This window comes from Marmota monax, unplaced genomic scaffold (assembly GCF_021218885.2).
Source record: "Marmota monax isolate L192 unplaced genomic scaffold, Marmota_monax_Labrador192_F-V1.1 WCK01_AAM20220418_F8-fsc00179, whole genome shotgun sequence".
NCBI lineage: Eukaryota > Metazoa > Chordata > Mammalia > Rodentia > Sciuridae > Marmota > Marmota monax.
The window spans coordinates 797293-813464 of NW_026695200.1; the positions used below are offsets into that span (position 1 = coordinate 797293).

The 16172-nt window shown below is 39.2% G+C and overlaps 1 protein-coding gene across 6 annotated transcripts in view; it reads left to right on the forward strand.

Annotated features, from left to right (window-relative positions):
* The window catches only part of Herc2 (HECT and RLD domain containing E3 ubiquitin protein ligase 2), a 190168-nt gene that overhangs the window by 141715 nt on the left and 32281 nt on the right, over positions 1-16172 (forward strand). For 5 of the 6 annotated variants that reach the window (XM_058574077.1, XM_058574074.1, XM_058574075.1 and 2 more), the window contains exons 69-76: positions 4994-5185; positions 7782-7935; positions 12062-12169; positions 13608-13739; positions 14171-14329; positions 14415-14533; positions 15405-15530; positions 15958-16113. In XM_058574077.1, the coding sequence (XP_058430060.1) occupies positions 4994-5185; positions 7782-7935; positions 12062-12169; positions 13608-13739; positions 14171-14329; positions 14415-14533; positions 15405-15530; positions 15958-16113 (1146 nt within the window). The remainder of the gene's footprint in view (positions 1-4993; positions 5186-7781; positions 7936-12061; positions 12170-13607; positions 13740-14170; positions 14330-14414; positions 14534-15404; positions 15531-15957; positions 16114-16172) is intronic. The other variant, XM_058574078.1, reaches the window with a different exon arrangement.

A 16172-nucleotide genomic window follows, 5' to 3' on the forward strand; every position in this document is an offset into this window, starting at 1 on the left:
CAAACTTAAGAGTCATTGGGATACAGGAAGGTACAGAGCTCCAAACCAAAGGAATGAGCAGTCTATTCAATGAAATAATATGAGAAAACTTCCCAGACTTGAAGAATGAGACAGAATCCCAAATCCTAGAAGCCTACAGGACGCCGAATGTGCAAAATCATAAGAGATCCACACCTAGACACATTATAATGAAGATGCCCAACATACAGAATAAGGAGAGAATTTTAAAAGCTACAAGAGAAAGGAAGCAGATTACATTTAGGGGTAAGCCAATCAGGATAACAGCTGACCTTTCAACACAGACTCTGAAAGCTAGAAGATCCTGGAATAACATATTTCAAACACTGAAAGAAAATGGGTTCCAACCAAGAATTGTGTATCCAGCGAAATTAAGCTTCAGGATGGAAGATGAAATTAAAACCTTCCACGATAAACAAAAGTTTAAAGAATTCGAAGCTAGAAAACCATCTCTTCAAAACATCCTCGCCAAAACATTACAGGAAGAGGAAATGGAAAATAACAATGAAAACCAACAGTGGGAGGTAGGACAGTAAAGGGGGGGGAAATAATCAAAGAGGAAAACAAACCATGTTTAGTAACATAAATAAACAAATATGGCTGGAAGAACAACCCATATCTCAATAATAACCCTAAATGTTAATGGCTAAAACTCACCAATTAAGAGACACAGGCTAGTAGAATGGATCACAAAACAAGACCCAACAATATGCTGCCTACAGGAGACGCATTTGATAGGAAAAGACATACATAGGCTGAAGGTGAAAGGTTGGGAAAAATCATATCACTCATATGGACTTCGGAAACAAGCAGGAGCGTCCATACTCATATCAAATAAAATAGATTTCAAGCCCAAGTTAATCAAAAGGGATAAAGAGGGACACTACATACTGCTTAAGGGAACCATACACCAACAAGACATAACAATCATAAATATTTATGCCCCAAACAATGATGCAGCTATGTTCGTCAAACAAACTCTTCTCAAGTTCAAGAGTCTAATAGGCCACCATACAATAATCATGGGAGACTTCAACACACCTCTCTCGCCACTGGACAGATCTTCCAAACAAAAGTTGAAAAGGAAACTATAGAACTCAATAACACAATTAATAACCTACACTTAATTGACATATGTAGAGTATACCACCCAACATCAAGCAGTTACACTTTTTTCTCAGCAGCACATGGATCCTTCTCAAAAATAGATCATATATTATGTCACAGGGCAACTCTTAGACAATATAAAGGAGTAGAGATAATACCATGCATCTTATCTGATCATAATGGAATGAAACTGAAAATCAACGATAAAAGAAGGAAGGAAAAAGCATACATCACTTGGAGAATGAACAATAGGTTACTGAATGATCAATGGGTTATAGAAGACATCAAGGAGGAAATTAAAAAATTCTTAGAGATAAATGAAAACACAGACACAACATATTGGAATCTATGGGACACATTGAAAGCAGTTCTAAGAGGAAAATTCATTGCTTGGAGTTCATTCCTTAAAAAAAGAAAAAACCAACAAATAAATGATCTCATACTTCATCTCAAAATCCTAGAAAAAGAAGAGCAAAACAACAGCAAAAGAAGTAGAAGGCAAGAAATAATTAAAATCAGAGCTGAAATTAATGAAATCGAAACAAAAGAAACAATTGAAAAAATTGACAAAAGTAAAAGTTGGTTCTTTGAAAAAATAAACAAAATCGACAGACCCTTAGCGATGCTAGCGAAGAGAAGAAGAGAGAGAACTCAAATTACTAGCATACGGGATGAAAAAGGCAATATCACAACAGACACTTCAGAAATACAGAAGATAATCAAAAACTATTTTGAATCCCTATACTCCAATAAATTAGAAGATAGTGAAGGCATCGATAAATTTCTTAAGTCATATGATCTGCCCAGATTGAGTCAGGAGGATATAGACAACCTAAACAGACCAATATCAATTGAGGAAATAGAAGAAACCATCAAAAGACTACCAACTAAGAAAAGCCCAGGACTGGATGGGTATACAGCAGAATTTTACAAAACCTTTAAAGAAGAACTAATACCAATACTTTTCAAGCTACTTCAGGAAATAGAAAAAGAGGGAGAACTTCCAAATTCATTCTATGAGGCCAACATCACCCTGATACCTAAACCAGACAAAGACACTTCAAAGAAAGAAAACTACAGACCAATATCTCTAATGAACCTAGATGCAAAAATCCTCAATAAAATTCTGGCGAATCGGATACAAAAACATATCAAAAAAATTGTGCACCATGATCAAGTAGGATTCATCCCTGGGATGCAAGGCTGGTTCAATATACGGAAATCAATAAATGTTATTCACCACATCAATAGACTTAAAAATAAGAACCATATGATCATCTCGATAGATGCGGAAAAAGCATTTGACAAAGTACAGCATCCCTTTATGTTCAAAACTCTAGAAAAACTAGGGATAACAGGAACATACCTCAATATTGTAAAAGCAATCTATGCTAAGCCTCAGGCTAGCATCATTCTGAATGGAGAAAAACTGAAGGCATTCCCTCTAAAATCTGGAACAAGACAGGGATGCCCTCTCTCTCCACTTCTGTTCAACATAGTTCTCGAAACACTGGCCAGAGCAATTAGACAGATGAAAGAAATTAAAGGCATCAAAATAGGAAAAGAAGAACTTAAATTATCACTATTTGCAGATGATATGATTCTATACCTAGCAGACCCAAAAGGCTCTACAAAGAAACTATTAGAGCTAATAAAGAATTCAGCAAAGTGGCAGGATATAAAATCAACACGCATAAATCAAAGGCATTCCTGTATATCAGCGACAAATCCTCTGAAATGGAAATGAGGACAACCACTCCATTCACAATATCTTCAAAAAAAAGTAAAATACTTGGGAATCAACCTAACAAAAGAGGTGAAAGACTTATACAATGAAAACTACAGAACCCTAAAGAGAGAAATAGAAGAAGATCTTAGAAGATGGAAAAATATACCCTGTTCATGGATAGGCAGAACTAACATCATCAAAATGGCGATATTACCAAAAGTTCTCTATAGGTTTAATGCAATGCCAATCAAAATCCCAACGGCATTTCTTGTAGAAATAGAGAAAGCAATCATGAAATTCATATGGAAAAATAAAAGACCCAGAATAGCAAAAACAGTGCTAAGCAGGAAGTGTGAATCAGGCGGTATAGCGATACCAGACTTCAAACTATACTACAGAGCAATAGTAACAAAAACAGCATGGTACTGGTACCAAAACAGGCGGGTGGACCAATGGTACAGAATAGAGGACACAGAAACCAATCCACAAAACTACAACTATCTTATATTTGATAAAGGGGCTAAAAGCATGCAATGGAGGAAGGATAGCATCTTCAACAAATGGTGCTGGGAAAACTGGAAATCCATATGCAACAAAATGAAACTGAATCCCTTTCTCTCGCCATGCACAAAAGTGAATTCAAAATGGATCAAGGAGCTTGATATCAAATCAGAGACACGCCGTCTGATAGAAGAAAAAGTTGGCTACGATCTACGTTCGTTGGGGTCGGGCTCCAAATTCCTCAATAGGACACCCATAGCACAAAAGTTAATAACTAGAATCAACAAATGGGACTTACTCAAACTAAAAAGTGTTTTCTCAGCAAAAGAAACAATAAGAGAGGTAAATAGGGAGCCTACACCCTGGGAACAAATCTTTACTCCTCACACTTCAGATAGAGCCCTAATATCCAGAGTATACAAAGAACTCCAAAAATTAGACAATAAGAGAACAAACAACCCAATCAATAAATAGGCCAAGGACCTGAACAGACACTTCTCAGAGGAGGACATACAATCAATCAACAAGTACATGAAAAAATGCTCACCATCTCTAGCTGTCAGAGAAATGCAAATCAAAACCACCCTAAGATACCATCTCACTCCAGTAAGATTGGCAGCCATTATGAAGTCAAACAACAACAAGTGCTGGCGAGGATGTGGGGAAAAGGGTACACTTGTACATTGCGGGTGGGACTGCAGATTGGTGCAGCCAATTTGGAAAACAGTATGGAGATTTCTTGGAAAGCTGGGAATGGAGCCACCATTTGACCCAGCTATTCCCCTTCTTGGTCTATTCCCTAAAGACCTAAAAAGAGCATGCTACAGGGACACTGCTACATCGATGTTCATAGCAGCACAATTCACAATAGCAAGGCTGTGAACCAACCTAGATGCCCTTCAATAGACGAATGGATAAAAAAAATGTGGCATTTATACACATGGAGTATTACTCTGCATTAAAAAATGACAAAATCATAGAATTTGCAGGGAAATAGATGGCATTAGAGCAGATTATGCTAAGTGAAGCTAGCCAATCCCTAAAAAACAAATGCCAAATGTCTTCTTTGATATAAGGAGAGTAACTAAGATCAGAGTAGGGACGAAGAGCAGGAGAAGAAGATTAACATTTAACAGGGATGAGAGGTGGGAGGGAAAGGGAGAGAGAAGGGAAATTGCATGGAAATGGAAGGAGACCCTCAGGGTTATACAGTGTATGGGGTAGAGAGTGAGGAGGGGAGGGGAGGGGAGAGGTGGGGAGGGGGGAGGGGGGAGGATGGGAAAGGCAGCGGAGCACAACAGGCACTAGTATGGCAATATGTAAATCAATGGATGTGTAACTGATGTGATTCTGCAATCTGTGTATGGGGTGAAGGTGGGAGTTCATAACCCACTTGAATCAAAGTGTGGAATATGATATGTCAAGAAATTTGTAATGTTTTGAACAACCAACAATAAAAAATTAAAAAAAAAAAAGAAAACCTAGTTCATGGAATGTATTAAGGACCTGCCATTTCTTAATTTGGTTTTTTATGCCTCTACCTTACTGGTAGTCACATGTCCTTTCAGTTCATGGGTAAACAGGTGAATCTACTGAATATTATTTCTCATTTTAATTGTTGGATGTCATTTAATTTAGGATGTTGAAAGCCAAAATAAAACATCAGGCCCAGAGCCTCAGTCCTTGGATGAGTTCACCAGTCTTCTGATCGCAGATGACACCCGTGTGGTGGTGGACCTGCTCAAGCTGTCAGTGTGCAGCCGAGCAGGGGACAGGGGCCGGGATGTCCTGTCAGCCGTGCTGTCTGGCATGGGCACTGCCTATCCACAGGTGAGTGATGGGGAATATTGGGGGCTGCCTGCTCCATCTCCCTTCTCCATTCAGGCCAGCCTCCTTTGCAGGGGACACACAGCTGTTTTTCATGCATGCTTTTGTGCTAGATTCATCCTAGTAGATGTCAGTTTAGAAGTACTTCTTTAAATTACAAGATCCCATCATTTCCCCAGTGCTATGTTTTACCTGTTTCAGAAATGGATTGTGTGTCTTGTTTTTAATGATTTGTAGAATTTATTAAGTAAGTCCCTTAAATAAGTTTTTGCAGTTTTCCTTTTTTTTTTCTAATTTTTAAGGAGTCAAATCTGCCAGGCTTTTCACACTTCACCCCCATTTTTTTGTGTTAAGCTGGGGAAAAAAAAACTTAAAGAAACTGTTACATTTTCTTCTAATTATTTTTATGGTTTCATTAATTATGTTTACAGTTTTTAGCCACCTGGGATTGATCTTGATGTAAGGAATAAAGTAATGATTCCACTTTATTTTTTCCTAAATGGCAAACTAGTTGCCCAAACATTATTTTTGGAATAATCTACCCTTTTCCCAGTGATTTGAAAACTACTTTTATCACACTCTTTTAGAGTATTTACTGGATATGTTTGGGTCTATTTACAGATGGTTTTATTTTTCTATTTTTGTTTCTTTGAACTAACTCTTTGTGTTCTAATATCACGATAGTTCTACATATTCAGTAACATTGGGTCCAGTAAGACTGTATTTTCTATCATTGTGGAAATGTTCTATATCTGAGCTATGCAGAATTGTGGCCACCAGACACAAGTGGCAATTGAACACTTGCAATATGGCTAGTATACCTGAAGAAATAAAGTTTTAATTTTACTTAAGCTTAATTTTAAATTTGAATAGGTTCCTGTGGCTACTCAGTTGGTCTAGATGAATTTAAAGTCAATATCATACCCACATATTTAGAAATAAGATTGATGAGTCCTGAAGTCCTAGATCTCTCTTGAGGACTCTCATTTGTCAATGTCCTTGCTTGGTCTTTTCGGAACTGGCTTGCCAGGGGACCTGGTACAGTGTTTCTGTTGCGGAAAATTCTGCTGTTTTTTTTTCTGGACCCCATCTCACTACCACCGAAGTGATAAAGTACTTAAGAACAGTTGAGTAGATGATGTGGTAGATATTTTAGGTACTTGTTATTTCTTAGTTTTTAAAGACAGATTACATGGCATAATTCTAAAAGATTAAATCAAGGTAAATTGCCATAAACAGAGTTTGATTTTTTCCCTCCACAAGTTTATTGCTTTTATGAGAGGAAAGAATGTGCATGAGAAATTTGGTTTAAAATAATACCCAGCGTTTGCCATACAGATCTCTACCATGTGTGATTTTGGTGCATTCTGTCAGTACAGAGAGTAGGTGTTATGTTTATATACAGATGAGAAAACTGAGGCTCCAAGAGGTTGTTACTGGTTTGAGGATACTAACTGTATTTTAGGAGAGATGAGATTGGAACTCTGAGGTCCCTGACACCAGAGCCATATCTACCATGTGTGTTACCCCCTCCTGATAAACTTAGTGGCCTCTCTTTGGTAGCTTCTGATGGGCTTTGCAGAGGAAGATTCTAAAATTCAGTTCCCTCATGGATTTTGTATATACATAGACATTTGATGCCAACATCTGTTCAAGTAACTCATTCAGATTCCATAAGAATACATGTATTTTCAAATTGTCATTGTAATGGCAAGATGGCTACTTCTGTGTTATGCCCTGACCTAATATGTAAGACTCAAAAAAAAAAAAAAGACATTTGAATTTAAAATAGCATGCCTATATGACAATAATATTAGTTTGTTACTAATATAACTGTTTAGTAAGCCTAGCTGTTCTCTGATTATGAGGAAAAAAAGAATAATCCTATTCCTGAAAAGTACAAAATGGACAGTGTATAAAGAAGAATTATATTTTTTGAGTTGAAAATTTTGCTTATCATAACACATTCTAATTTGTTTTTAAAAATGACAGTCAAGGAGTTCGTAATCACTGGTATTAACCACTTAAATGCTGTGAATTGGCACTAAATTTAAAAAATAAAAGACAATATTTATTATAGAGACAGCATGGTGGTGAGCTCAACATTTACTGTCCTTGGTCAAGAGAAATTCCTTAATCTTGTTCATACTTGTAGTCCTCCTTGTTTGAGGTACTCTGTCTGCCATGTCTAGACCTAGGTAGCTCAATTGTTCTTGATTCCTGCCCCGCCCCTTGACTTACAGTGCTTTCTAGGATATTGGTCATTTTCATCAACATTTTCTTCCTTCCCTTGATACTTTCATCACAGGTGTTTTTATCAGTTGACATGTGATAAAGTGCACCTTATCCTGAGTGTTGTACTTGAGGTGCCTTCCAGCTATTTTTGTATAGATTGTCTCTGAAAGTCAAATAGCACTTTGCAAGTTTTTTGCTGTCTTGATTTTATAAGTAGACCAAACTTTGAATTTAATTTCTCAAACTGCAAGTCCTCTGCCATCCTGTCTCTATGGAATTATTCAGAGCAAGATGAGCAGGGTTAGCATCCAGTTGACCCAGGACTAACGCCAGTCAGCCTCATCATTTCCTGCTCTCTTCCTAGGTAGCAGATATGTTGTTGGAGCTCTGTGTCACTGAATTGGAGGATGTAGCCACAGACTCGCAGAGTGGCCGGCTCTCTTCACAGCCAGTAGTGGTGGAAAGCAGCCATCCCTATACTGACGACACTTCCACCAGTGGCACAGTGAAGATACCAGGTATTTGGGGCCAGTCCTGGGGGAAGGGTTGCTGGGCTCACTGCCTTTAGAATGCCTTCATTCTTCAGTCACTTAGGTTGAAATAACCTTCTCTGTTTCTTAGGAAAGAAGTAATAGAATTGCTTTGTACTCCCCTCCTCTTTTAAACAACAACAACAAAAAAAACAAACCCACAAAAATACCTCCTTTTGTCAAGCAAAACATGGTGTAGAAAACCATGCAAAGTAAATGTTTAGCTTTATGATGGTTGGGATACCTTTGTGATTAAGATATAGGTATAGAGTAAACTGTGCCAACTTGGGGCACACTTCTGTATTTTCCTGAATTGATGCCATTCTGATGTTGAGCCATCATACTTGCACTTCTGGACAGTTTCTGTCACCCAAGTGTATATCTTTATTCCTTTCCTTTTTCCCCGCCCCCTTTTTTTTTCCTTTGTCTTCTTTTTTGACAGTTCACCTGTTGAGGCACTTGGGCCTTTGACCCACTGGGCTTCCCCTTGACCTGGATCTGGTGCTGGCACACTCCTGCTGCAGTTCAACATGTTCTGCCATCCTACCTTTCTTCAACTTGGTCCCTGGTCCAGAAGCCCTATTAGTTCAGCCCTTTGGCAAGAGCCTTTTGCTGGTTGTGACGCATCTACAGAAAGCACCTGAGGTGCACTCTCTCTTTGTGATGTCATCAGCACCTGTTGCTCAGCCTGGGAAATAACTGATCTATTGGCATTGCAAACAATGTTATTCTAATTGGATCATTTCTTTCTCATTTATTAGCTGCAATACTTTATAAAGAGATGCTTCTCCTCATCCTTTAGTTGACTTCCCAGGGATACTGTCTGCATGAGAAAGGCAGGATAGAAGCTTGATTCTTTCCTTCTATTTACCAGTTTTCTGGAATATGGACCAGTTCCCTGTCACTCTTCCAAGGTGACTCTTCTTTTCTCCTTCCCTTTCCAATCCCATGTACTGAAACGTGATTTTAATCCATTATAATTACGTGATTATTTTTCTTATTGAAGCTCAAAATATCCTGTCTTTAGACAGTGAAAACCTTTTCAGTTTCGCTTCTGAAATGATTCTGGTGGACTTTTGCTAGCTTCTGTTCAGTCTGGTATGACAAGGGGATCTAGGCTTGTCTCCTAGGTTCTGCATTCTACCTGGAGTACCTGATGGTGTTTTCAAGATCACTATCTGGCCAGGCATGGCGTGCACACCTTAATCCCAGTGATGTGGGAGGCTAAGGCAAGAGGATTACAAGGTTGAGGTCATTCTCAACAAGTTAGGAAGGCCCTATCTCAAAAAAGAAAGAAAGAAAGAAAAAGGCAGGGTGGGTTGGCTGGGGACATAGCTCCATGATAGAGTGCCCCTGAGTTTAATCTTCAGTACTACAAAAAATAAAAAAAATCACTACCTGGTGCTGGGAGATTCATTGCTACTGTGTTATCATTATTTCTAGACCTTTTCAGTGGGCAGAGGTAGGTTGAATACCTGGGTAAGTGGACAAATCGACTTTCTTTTGAGTTCACACTGATACTTTCAATTCTAGTTCAAAAGGACAAGGCTGCTACTTAATCTGTTTTGTCACATTTGTGTGTGTGTGTGTGTGTCTGTCTGTCTGTCTCTCTCTCTCTCTTTCTTTTTGCATACGTAATCCTGGTTCCAAAATAGGATGATAGAATACCTACCTCATAAATAATCTTTCATTTGCTTCATCTCTCATGACTTACTTAACTGACTCAATACAATTCTGAGTCAGAACTGCCAGCATCAGTATTCTAACTGAAAACATTAAATTTTTTGTCATATACTGTCTTCATTCTTCTAAATTTATGAACATAATTATTCTACCAGAGCATAAAAGCTCCTACTATATTTTCTTTCTTATATTCTTCAGGTATTCTTAGTTTTACTCTATTTAATGCTCTCTCCTCATCCTTTGTCTGTCTCTTCAGATACTGTGAAATGTCTGAACTCTCTAGTAAATTTCCCTGTAGTTCCTAAGGTCAGACTTGTCTATAAGAGTTTGTGCCTGTCTTACTTGAAAGGTTGCTTTCCTGCATATTAAATCCTAGGATCATATATTCTTCCTCTGTGAAAGTATGATATGGATAATTAATATTTTACCTTATAAGATCATGTGATTTTTCCACCCAGTAATTTTATTAGAATACATTTTTGCATAGATCATTCTAGGTGATATTCTCAGGTAAGGAGTGTGTTCTTTTATTATGAAGTTCCACGTCTTTTTCAGTTTCATTTTCTAGGAGTATATTTTATAGAGTTTTGTATCCTTGCTTATCCTTGCTTACCCATGTATTCAATGCCTTGCAGATTGGTTGCTTCCTCTCTGAAATATTTTTCACCTCTTTCTTTAAAATTTTTTCTTCTTTCCCTCCTTTTATCTCAAGGCATTTTCTATTATTCTTATAAGATCTTAGGCCCTTTTTAGTTTAGTCTATATATTGGAAAATATTTTGAGTTGTAATTCTTCTGAGTTGTCATTTAATTTTTTTTTTGATTCTTATTTATGATGTTCTTTTCCTATCTTGTATCATTTTTCTACTTGCTTTTCACTTGTTTTGAGATGATAGATGGCAGTTTTGGTGGATTTTGTGTTGCACACCTTTTTGGCCTGCTTTTGTTGTTTGTAGGAATGTTACTCTGGTTGTTATTATTTTTTTTTCTAACAATAACTTTGTATTGCTTTGGCTTTAATGCTTTTTTTTTTTTTTGGTACTGGGGATTGAACCTGGGGTGCTTTGCCACTGAGCTACATCCCCAGCTCTTTTTATTTTTTATTTGAGACAGGGTATACTAGCTTGCCAAGGCTGACTTTGAACATGGGATCCTCCTGCCTGCTAAGTTGTTGGAATTATAGGCATGTGCTACTATGCCTGGCTAGCTTTAATACCTTTGTCTTCCTTGTTTTATGTCTACTTTATTTTCTTCAACATTTAGAATTAGGTGGCATTCAGAAATTTTTTTTCAAATTCAAATCATTTTTTTTTAACTTTAAACTTATTCTTCATGTTTAAAAAAAGGACCAATTGAGGTCTTGCTTCTACTCCCCACCTCCTGTGTGCTCCCAATTCAACTTTATTTTAAAACCAATCAGAGTTTATCGTTCTTCTATGTAAAGCCCACCAGTACATCCTTATAACCTAAAATGAGATGGAAGCCCTGCACAAGGTCACTCTTTCCTGTCTGCTTCGTTTCCTCTCAGGCCTTTTCAGGCCTTACTTACCTGTCCTCTGCTAGTCCATAAGAATATTTCAGCCCAAAGGAAAACTCTTATTCCTTTTAACACCAAATACATAGGCTTTCACACCAAACAATTGTCTATTTCTCTGTGGGCACCTGCTGGGGTGTCTTACAATTCAATTTAATTTTAATACTATCCAGAACAGCCAAAGGTTAATGGCTGAGTCTCACAAACATCTCCTTCTTCAGACACCAAACCCACTTATGAAAGTGAGATTTTCATCCCTAAAACAAAATACCTGAATTAATCAATTTGTAGAGAGAAAGATTTATTTTGGATCACAGTCTTGAAGGTTATAGTTCATGATTACTTGGTCCTTTGCTTTGGGTCTGTGGCAAAGCAGCATATCCTGGCAGATGCACATGGTGGAGCCTAACTTTTAATCTCATGACCTGGAAGCAAAAAGAGACAGGGGAAGGCAGGAGTCCCCAAATTCCTTTTAGGGGCACACCCCCAGTGATCTAAATACTTCCCATAAGGCTTCCCCTCCCAAAGATTATACCACCTCCCGATAGCACCACCCTGGGGGACACCAAACCTTTAACGTGGGCTTTTATGGGACATTTGAGATCCAGACTGTTGCAACCCTCCCCATGTTTCATAATTTGCTATAAAACTTGTTCTAGCTGTTGGGGTTGCATTGTAAAAGTTTGCCCTGAAATGAGGACACATAAAAAAATTGGACAAGTGGAAGTGTTTTCAGGTCTTTTAGTCCACAGGCATGAGTGTGGTCAAGTCCTTGATTTAGAGACCAGTTCTTTATTAACCCTTAAATATACTTTAGTTTCACTCTTTCTGCTCAGTGCACTGTCACTTTGTTTGCTGCCTGGGAATGGTCACTGTTTTCTATTCACTTGTCCTCCAGGTGCAGAAGGACTCAGGGTGGAGTTTGACCGGCAGTGCTCCACAGAAAGGCGCCATGACCCTCTCACAGTCATGGATGGTGTTAACAGGATTGTTTCTGTGCGGTCAGGTGAGGAAGGAAGGTTGATTGAGCAAGCAGACTGTGCCTCTGTAAGTGGAACGATTAACCTTTCTAAGTCAAAATGCTGTTTCATTTGGTGGGAGCTTTGAGGAAAGCACAATGAATTGTTTAGCTGTGAAATATAGTAGGTTTTATTTTTTTCTTCTTAGTACTTTAAGTAAGATAATTATCCATGTGATATGTGCTTCTCACCACTGATGGGTAGAGGATTACTGAGTGACCAGCATGAGAATTCGCCCTCTTTGGGTCACACCCAAACCTCATCCAGACAGTTGGAGAAGGTGCCGTAGTTGTCTGAGAGTGTCATGGCTGGGCCTGTGTCAATATAGGTTGCCATTCTACAGAACTTTTAAAGGAATCTGGTTTAGTTTATGGAGTGCTGAGTGCTGGGATAGACAGATGGCATCATGTGCTGTCCTTCTCTTTTCTGCTGGTGTGCTCTATGCGCTTGAGTGGGAGATACTGATCCCTCATTTTTAAATTGTCGGTATGGGGTGTGTGTGTGTGTGTGTGTGTGTGTGTCTGTCTTTTCAGACCTCTTCATCCTTCATCTTGAATAAGAGGTTGCAAATTTTCTCTGTAAAAGACCAAGTGGTAAGCATTTGAGGCTTTGTGGTCTGTCATGTACTTGCACACTGTATGTCGGTGAGTGGGTGGGCTGTGTCCCAGTAAAACTTTACTCATGTAATGTTACTTAAATCTCTGGTGAAAAGCGTTGGATGAAGTGTATAGTCATGATGACCATGAGTTTTTCTGACGAATGTCTTTCAGCACAGTTTTTGGTAATGTTGTTAGATAGTGTGGCAGGCTATTTCCTTGCTGCTGCCAGATGGTCCTACAGCACAAAGGTGCCTGGGTCTCCCTGGCTTTTCTGAGATGCCCTCACACATGCTCTCATTGGTAACATCCTAGGCCCTTGGCTATGGCCAGACTGCTCTGCTTCTTCCTTGTGGTTGACCTTTTCTTGGCCTTCCTGAACTGTACATATGGACCTTTTGTGGGAAGATAGTTTCTTTCTCATGTTGTTTGGCTACCTGCCATCCTATTTGACCTTCCTCAGAAATGTGCCTGTGTCCTGACTTGGGCACATGCTGGCTGGCCCTGCAGGCCTCTCACATGCTATCCTAGTCATATGTGTGTGATCATTTTCCCTTTGGCTGCTAACTTCTGTCAGAATAGTGTCTGCCTGTCCTGAGTCTCTCCAGTACTTCGTTCAGGGGCTGAATAAGATCCTGTGGAAGGGCAGATGAATTTAAAAGCTCTTTGCCAAGAGTGATGTTTATGAACTTAAACTTGAAAAAGCATGGCTTGGAGGATCCTGTTGGTCTTCTGACCTGATGTGAATGATTTTTCTTTTTATCTAAGGAGTTTGTGTTGATTGGATGATGGAGTGAACCTAATCCCAGGGTGTGCTTTTCTTCACCAGGCCGAGAGTGGTCTGACTGGTCCAGTGAGCTGCGCATACCAGGGGATGAACTGAAGTGGAAGTTTATCAGTGACGGGTCTGTGAATGGATGGGGCTGGCGCTTCACAGTCTATCCCATCATGCCAGCTGCAGGTAAGGGAGCTGCTGTGGCTGTCAGTATTTGGTGACCAGCTATGACTGTTATCCAGGTAATGTGGAACAATATATATCTTTCATTTAGTAATTTAGGGTCTGCCTTCTCCCACTGTGTTGTGGGCAGGTGCTGCCAAAAGTCCCACTGAGGCAAGGATCAGCCCACAGAGAGCCATATTAGCTATTCCACTGTCATGGTACTAGCACTCCATCTTTACGCCATGTGGAAAGTAGTGCTGCTGGTTACATTTCTTAAAGCTGTTGATTTCCAATTAACATGTAAAGGGCACAGTTCATGTGACCTAGACAATGGTGTTGCAGGTACATCTTTCACTGCTGTGTTCCAAATGGAATACCCCACTCCGTTAGTCAGAGTTGTCAGTGTCTCCTGCTTTATCACACATGGGGTCATTTACAGTGCTCCTTCACAGGCCCCAAGGACCTTCTTTCTGATCGCTGTGTCCTCTCCTGTCCATCCATGGACTTGGTGACCTGTCTCCTGGATTTCCGACTTAATCTTGCCTCCAACAGAAGCATTGTTCCTCGCCTTGCAGCCTCACTGGCAGCATGTGCACAGTTGAGTGCCTTAGGTAAATGAGCCTTCATAGTCATGTCTGTCTTACTGTTTGGAAGAAAATGGTCAAGTTCCTTATATTTCCTATCTACTCATTTCAGCTGCCAGCCACAGAATGTGGGCCCTTCAAAGATTAAGGAAGCTGCTTACAACAGAATTTGGGCAGTCGATTAACATAAACAGGCTACTTGGAGAAAATGATGGGGAAACCAGAGCTTTGGTATGGAGCTTTATAATATAGTATCTAGACATGTGATCCTTTGGGAATAAAATATTGCTTAAATCATTTAAATTGTTGAAATGAGTTGGGAAATTTCATCTGAGCATGAGGAGGCCTTCACCACATCCAGATTTTTCCTCATATTGTTGGACTTTGATTTGTAAAAAAAAAAATCAATGTGTTAGCAGCTGTGTATATCAGGACCGTGTTTGGACTTTACAAGTGAGTCTGATTGGCCACTTGTTCTTTACTGTGCTGCATGGGAGATTCCCTGTTGATCCTAATCATGCAAGAGCACAGGCACATTCTCCATGCCAGAAAGGGATGGTTCCCCAGGAGTGGATGTTTTGAAATTGGGGCCAAACATTTTGAGATGAATGTTCACATTCCCCTTTTTTATTGTAGTGCTCATATACTTTTAGCTTTTTAGCTTCTTTTCTTACTTCAGCATTTATGTTTGTGTGTGTGTGTGTGTGTGTGTATGTATGTGTATGTATGTATGTGTGTGTGGTGCTCAGGGCCTTGTGCACAAAAGCTTTTTTTTTTGAAGTACCAGGGGTTGAACCCAGGGGTGCTAAACCACTGAGCCACATCCCCATCCTTTTTTGTATATTTTATTTCGAGATAGTATCTTGCCGAGTTGCTTAGGGCCTTGCTAAGTTGCTGAAGCTGACTTTGAACTCATTATCCTCCCGCCTCAGTCTCCCAGCTGCTGGGATTATAGGTGTGCACCACTGTACCCGGCCAAATAAGCATTTTTTTAATGGGGGAATAGCACCAATAAATGAAATCTTTGACATGAAGAAAACAAACTGATCTCTCTCCTTTGTTTTAGATTCCTGCAACAGAATCTCATTTTATTATTTTTAAGAGTTTTACAGGCAGTGCTCTTGCTGCTTTGGTGAAAGGCCTTCCAGAAGCTTTACAAAGGCAGTTTGAATATGAAGATCCTATTGTGAGAGGTGGAAAACAGCTGCTTCACAGCCCATTCTTTAAGGTGATAGTTAATTTATTTTTACAGTGATGGTAGAGTACAGTGCTCTGTGTTACAGGCCTCTTTGAGGGCTGAAGTTGAATATGAAAAAAACTCAAGAAATAATTATGTGTTCTAAGCCTTTATACCTTAACCCGTTGTCTAAATATATCATGCTTTGAGATACATGGGTTCTCTTGTTAATGTACCAGGGATATTGAAGCAGTTGTTGGATCTGAGGTCCCTGTGTATAAAGTGCTTTTCCAAGAACATTAGGAGTAATTACATCACTGTTGAAGTAATAAGGAGCTCCTCCAAAGTCTTCAGAAACCTTGAGAGGTAGCTGGTGACAATCTTCTTACGGGTACATTGTGTTAGTAAACTAGAATGCTAGCTATATTTTTAAGCATCCTTTTGTTTTTTGTTTTTGTCTAATTTTTGGTGGCTCTAGGTCCTGGTAGCTCTTGCTTGTGACCTGGAACTAGACACTCTCCCTTGCTGTGCTGAGACACACAAATGGGCTTGGTTCCGAAGGTACTGTATGGCCTCCCGTGTTGCTGTGGCCCTGGACAAAAGAACACCATTGCCTCGTTTATTTCTTGATGAGGTATTGCACATTATTTTGGAATCACTTTTGTAATGCAAAACATTTTTTAAAAAAATTTA